Raw genomic sequence first — 6,837 nt, forward strand, 5'->3', positions numbered from 1 at the left:
TATTGGTCTATTGATAAGCACCATTGTACTATCCGTTACGGGAGGAAGTGCAGCGGGAGGTGGTGGAAAAGGCTTTGTGGAGAAGCAGCTTGAAAGGCTTGGAAACTTCCTGAAATATTTGGCAGGCAAGGCAGACGCCGCATTACCCGGTATTATTGGTACGGTTGTCTCGTTCTTTTTGAGAGTAGCGGCAAACATCGTTGGATATGCTGCAAAACATCTGTACATGGCCATTGCGGCAGTAATTGGCTTTGTCGTGCTGTACGTGAGGAATTAAGCTACCTAACTCAGATGTAGACTATGATGAGGCCTACACTGATAGTAAAGAGCACTGTCTTGGTATCCTGGTGTTGGTTTTGCGGGGGTTGTTCGGGCGATGTGGTATAATCAGGAGGTATAGGTGGTATGGCATGCTTGGAGGGTGTATATGGTATAGCCTGTATAGTATGCTTTGTAGTATGCCTGGGAGGTATGGGAGGTGTAGCATGCTTAGAAGGTATAGGAGGTGTAGTATGCTTAGGAGGTATAGGAGGTGTAGTATGCTTAGGAGGTGGTTTGATAGTATGCTTTGGAGGTGTGGTATGTATAGGTGGCGTGGTATGCCTAGGAGGTGTAGTATGCTTGGGAGGTATGGGAGGTGTACTATGCCTAGGGGGCGTAGTATGTTTGACAATAGGCTTGTTGTTCAAATCAACATAGACCCCCACATTTACATTGGAAGGTGCTATGAGAATGTTGTTGTTATACCCTACAATTTTGCCTATGCGCAAGTTCATATCAGAAGGCAGCTTATACAAGCTTGGCATGACGGCAAAATTTACTGGGGTTCCGGCATATTGCAATACCTTCTGGAATTCCGTGATGTCATGGCCTACATTTTCTTGGCGTTGTACTATGGCCTCAAATTTTTGCAATAGGATTTGCCTTGCTGTGTAGTTGTCAGCATCGGAACCAAGAAGGCTAGCCTTAGCCCCTGCTTGAGACCTCAGAGAAAAACCACGTAAACCCGAATACTTTCGCTTAGCTTGGTCAGACCCTCCGATGTTAGACCTTGGCTTGTTGGTAGGATGAATTTAGCCCAATCACCATATACCTTGGGCCACCATCTACCATTTGTTAATGACGACATGACAGCCTTAAACTTGTACAAGGCGTTAGCACTTGCACCGTATTCGCGGCATACCTGTGCGTATCCAGAGGTTGAGTAGGGGCTTTTGTACTGAGAAAACCGATCATCGTAAGGCATGGGGACCTTCATTCTTGTCAATATACGACGCATGTGGTAATAGACATGGAATTTAAAGATCGAGTTGACAAGGGGTACCGAACCCGTCAGATGCTTGGCAGATATGCCCAAGGCAGTGCTTGCACAATGGGTAGCGAAATTCACCTGGATGTTCCAGTAGTCCAACGCTTGTCCTGTCCAACCCACCCTGACAGGGTCATTCAGAAGGTTGGTAGGGATCTTGATGGCATACTTGGTGAATTCAAGGAATGCAACCTCAATATGCGAGTCTGTAGACACGTACAAGTCCTGATGCTCCAAGTTAGTTACACCAAGTGCCCATTCTCCCCTGTTACTTTTGTACTTTCCCTTGCGGTTGTATGAGTATATGTTCATCCTTTCTTAAAGAAAGGTGAAGCAACTTTACATCACCGATATCGAAAAGCCTACTATAATTGAGGACTACCTGGGACAGGATAGTAGGATAGCCTTGAAATCGATAAGTATTCGACCTGTATGGCTGAACCTGTACAGCAACAATGATTTTACCATCCGTAAAGTGGGGCCCGATCAGAGGGTGACTCGAATCGAGATCATGAACGGTCTGTACAAGATCGAGGATTTGGCGACTATCGTCAATAGCCAAGCAGAGGACAAGATTAAACTGTTTGTCCTGAAAAATGGACTATGTAGGCTCCGTGTCAGCGATGGCTATACGGTGGTGATGAATCGACAACTGCAAGAGCTCTTGGGGCTACCCTACGATCCCGCGAAAAAGTATTATACGAAGGGTGATTACGATCCATACTACAGGACTGACGTTTACCATAGATTGAGACTCGTTTGTCCACAGTTGGACAAAGACGACTGCCTACTAGATGGTAAAAAGTCGAAGATTCTGGCCTTACTTTCCACCAAAGAATTGAACGCTTGGGGGGATATGTTAACCTGGAGTTTTGACACCCCTGTTTACCTTCCCTTAAAGGGCTCCATGGACCGTCCAGAGTTCATGTTAACAGACGTCTATCACCATGAAATTCGTTAACCAGCCTCACAATGCAGATCCTGATAGAATAAATGAATGATGTAACCAAGCTATACCCAAACCTACCGAGAGCACCTGCGAAGGACGATACCATCCACGAAAGCCAAATATACAGACTCAAAAAATCGATGATATTGAAAAGTACTTGCGAAATGAGATCAAGAAGTGGGATAAGCTTGCAAAGATCTTTAAAATGCATGGTACGTGGGCACGCTTCTGTGACCACGGTCTGCTTGGCGTGAGTGTGATTACGTCGGGGCTTGGCATTGGGGCCATTGCATCAGGCCTAGGGGTCCCCCTTGCTATAGCGATGGGGGGACTCACGATTGCAGCCGGGATAGGTCAGGCAGGCCTTACAAACGCTTCAAAACAGCTTGGTGTCAAATCCAAAAAACATGAATGTGTAAGGCTACTCGCCGAATCGAAATTGAACTCTATTGTTGATCTGATATCAAAAGCAATGGAAAACGGTGTCATCAGTGACTACGAGTACAACCTGATTAGCCGTGAAAAAAAAGGTATACGCTATTAAAGGAACAGATGCGACAGCGTCTTAATCGTATTGTAAGCGCCATTAACGAACAAGAACGTGCTAACTAGTTGCGAAAGGCCGGGATGAAGGCAGGAAAGAGATGCAGGATGAAATTTTAAAAAACGTTCGACCTGCGCAGTATGCAAGCGGTACCTAGAATCTTCGCCTGAGTATAAGCCTTAATTTGTATACATTTTATGGGTCTACAAGGCCTATAAAATATATGGTTTTTTAATCCTCACTTAGCAGCCATTCTTTTTTGAAGTCCTTATATCGACATTCCACAACATGTACCTGAGGGTAGTAATTTTTACCTAGCACATACACCGATGAAATAGCCATGATGGCACTGGCTTGGCAGGGTTCATCGTATGGTACTGGCATACCATAGAATTTAGTCGTGATCGCGTCCTTGTAGTATTTAAGCTTGGCGTTCACGTAACGGTCCTTTTTCACGGGCTCTGTCGTCAATTGCTAAGAAATCAACTCCTCAATCTTGGACCAGATTTGGCGATACTTCGCAACCCAATCAGGGTACTCTTCAAAATCAAGACTCAACGCTGGTACCGCATTTGCGTTTTACCGGGTCACTCCATGCGGGGACCAGATTTTTGGTGTTTTTACCCTGAGGGCTACCACGAGGTCTCGTGTATGGTAGCCTATAATGTACCGTTGATCCTTACCCCCGTTAGCAGGAATGGGATCTGATACTGTCAGGTAGTTCACGTTGATATCGTTGATGTCTGTGAAAGTAGCTGCAAATGAATAGAATAATTTAGGGTTGACAAGCTCATTCTCAAATTGATGTCATTGTACATACGCAGCCGCCCCCATTATATGTGATATATTCATGATAACAGTACCAGCACAACAATTTACCATTTAGCACGAACCGACGCCCGCAGGTACATCTGTCATACTCGTCAAGTACCCCTTTACAGTCATTACAGCTCTCCATTTATTCTATAGTCTTCAAGACGATCTTCTAAGTCCTGAATCTTTCGTTCATTCTCCTTTTCCTTCTCTGATTCTTGTACCAGTGCCAACGCCATTAGTGGCAGGGATAGACCAATGCCAGCCATAAAGGTCATGAATGCTGCAGTTCCGAAGATATCAAATTTTGATTGCTGACAGTTAATGCACATTTATTATAGTAGTATCTTACAACAAGATTGTAAAATAACATTGGTTTTATATCAATGCCGTGACTTCTTTTTGCGTCAGGTCACCACCATATCTTCTGACGCGTCTCCAATCTGGGGCAGGCCTTCCTTTGTAGCGCTTTTTCAACAGCCACAGCGATATTTCATACGCGCAGTCATACAACTTTCGCTCCTCCACGTAAGCCAGGCAGCACGCATCTCTAAAATAGTAGCCCTCATACACGTTCTCACCACCATCGCTCATATGGGCAGCCATGTTTTGTATATGAAAAAATCCAGATTTCGTCGTATGTTTTGTACTCACTTGTGAAGGGTCGTATCTCATGGGGCACCTGACTTTATCGTATAGTTTTACAGAGCACCAGTAACAGAGTACCATTTTATATACATTCCAACAAGGTCCGAAGATTGCCGAGATTGACTGCGCATGCGTTGATTTTTGATGATTATTAGTATCATTAGGGAATGTGGGTAGATTATTAGGGAATTGCGCTAGAAATTTTTGGACTCCTTTTTGGTGACGTCAGCATGGATTATTAGGGAATAACCCTTGATAGGTACTGGATATACATGGCTCAACACTACAGGGTACTGGATGGTACTGGATTAGCAGGGATTTGTTGTGACGTCACTGCGTGCGCGACTGCGCTAGAGGGAACATTTCCCTATCTCTTCATCGAAGTTATCGACCAAATCAATTTCGTCCACATGATTATCACGACAATCTCTCACACAGCTGGATACGTTTCACGTTTAATATTCTCATCATGATTTTGAGAGGTAGTTTTCGCTTTTCGAATGAAATCATTTTTTCCAGGATAAATCTCTTTTACTAGATCAAACTGATAACGTTTTGTCAGAATTGAATCATTCTTCAAGAACAAAATCAAATCTCCTTCTTTCCAGGTGTGTACCATTTCAGCTGATTCGTAAGATTTGGAACATGGGAAATCAACCAGTCATCGAACCAAACTTCAAATATCTTCGTATTTGAACAATTATTTTTGTAACATCATTCGCAACTTGAAGTGAACCACTTGGACTTCTGTCGTTGTTGCGTCCTAAAAGCAATCTATTTGGAGTGATTAGATCCAGCGCATCAAAATCAGATTTAATATTACCTAATGTAAGAGGCAAATCATTAATACTGTTGGCTATCTCTACTGACACAGTTTCCCACTGGATAATTTATAGTCTGTAGTCGGATACAGTTCTTGCCATAGATTGTTTGATCGGCTGTATCTTCCTTTCAACCTTTCCATACATATTGTGTCCACCAACAGGACAAACATCGAAGTCGACTGAAACATTGCGATGAAGTTAAAATTTCAAATCTTGGAAGACACTATTACATCCTTTGATCAGCTGACTTCCACTATCTACAAGAAGCCTTTTTGGATAACCAAACTGATACGAAAATCTGGTGAAAGCTTGCATGAATGCATTCGAACTGTAGTTGTCCTTCATTTTGATCGATATTGCAGAGGTTTTCGTGCAACAAAAGATAATCATCCACACCTTGATCGTTGTACGTCTGTAGTAATTTGAGTACGACTTAAACGGTCCTGCAAAATCAATTTGACATATTATGATCCAAGATCTTACCCATCGACACACTCACTGTTTTCTTCTTGATGTAACGACATCGAACACATGATTGCTTGATCTTCTTCACCAAGTCTCTCCCTTCAATTATAAACACCTTTTTGAGAATGTATCGCCAAACACTCTCGATACCAGCATGTTGGACGGTTTTGTTGTGCCAGTGAATGTCCATGACAATACTGTATGACAATGGTAAATGTTTATCCAGAACTGGAACACAGAACATAGTTGCATGAAGGTCTTGCATCACTCCTTTCATAGGCACAATGATGTCAATTTTATCTATTGGTAGAATTCGACCAGAATAGTACAAAATTCCATTTATTTCTTGAGACACATTTTTGTATTTGCTTCTTTTAACGAAAGTCTTTACTTCCAAAGTTGCTTTTTTGAAAAAGTAATCTTTTGCTTGTTTCAATTTGTCATCACTCAGGATTGTGATGCATTTCTTTTGCTTCCCTTGGTCATTTTTGGTGTGAACATTCTGCATCCTACGAATAACTGAACATTTTATAAGATTTTTAAACTTTTGAACAATTGCAAGTATGCGGATCACTTTCTGATATCGGAACTTGTTAGGATCTATTACATAGTTTAAGTATGAATATCTCTTCTGTACTTCATCTGAGGCACAAGAAATATGCGAGTCTGACATGACATTAACATTGCAAACTTCCTCTTCTAATACAGATGGTGTCAATGAGGGTGCTTCCTTAGATGCTTCATACAAATCACATGAACTGAGAATAACCTGACTTACAGTTTTTATTGGAAATTCCTCTTCTTCAGCTTTCATCCACTCTTCACCATTTATCCACTTCGATTCTTGATCAACATCTTTAATGGAAGCACCTCCGCGAGTACCAATATCAGCTAACATGTGGGAGGTGTTGATGTATTTCCAATCCTCTATCTTTGTGAGCCTTCGTATCTCAATGACTTGGTTTCTTACCCACTGCTTCAAAAACTTTATCATTATTGCTTATCCAATGAAGCACGATTTGGCTGTCAGTAAGTGTCACGAATTTCTGATGTCAGTGTTGAAAGGCTCTCTTCACAACTTCTCCAGTATGCGCGCTCAACAACGCAGCCTGTAATTCATCTCTACGTTGAGAAAGGTCAGACAATGACTTTGATCGTGAAAACACTAGCTGACAAGAATATTTACCATATTTCCTAAGTAATCTGGCATAAATAGCAGCACAAGCAATTGACCCACTTGCGTCACCAAATTCGATACTATTGATGTTTGTGTCAACTGCATCTT

At 42.2% G+C, this 6,837-nt stretch overlaps 1 protein-coding gene across 1 annotated transcript; it reads right to left on the bottom strand.

The window, feature by feature from the left end:
* Positions 1-287: 287 nt before the first annotated feature.
* On the bottom strand, positions 288-1,258 carry LOC130659463 (uncharacterized). Its single transcript, XM_057461078.1, has 2 exons — positions 1,015-1,258; positions 288-748 (listed from the first exon to the last, which is right to left on the bottom strand). Exons 1-2 carry the CDS (start codon positions 1,256-1,258, stop codon positions 288-290), a joined length of 705 nt encoding a protein of 234 aa, XP_057317061.1.
* Positions 1,259-6,837: the final 5,579 nt, after the last annotated feature.

The sequence above is a fragment of the Hydractinia symbiolongicarpus genome, chromosome 1 (genome assembly GCF_029227915.1).
Source record: "Hydractinia symbiolongicarpus strain clone_291-10 chromosome 1, HSymV2.1, whole genome shotgun sequence".
In the NCBI taxonomy this organism is placed as follows: domain Eukaryota; kingdom Metazoa; phylum Cnidaria; class Hydrozoa; order Anthoathecata; family Hydractiniidae; genus Hydractinia; species Hydractinia symbiolongicarpus.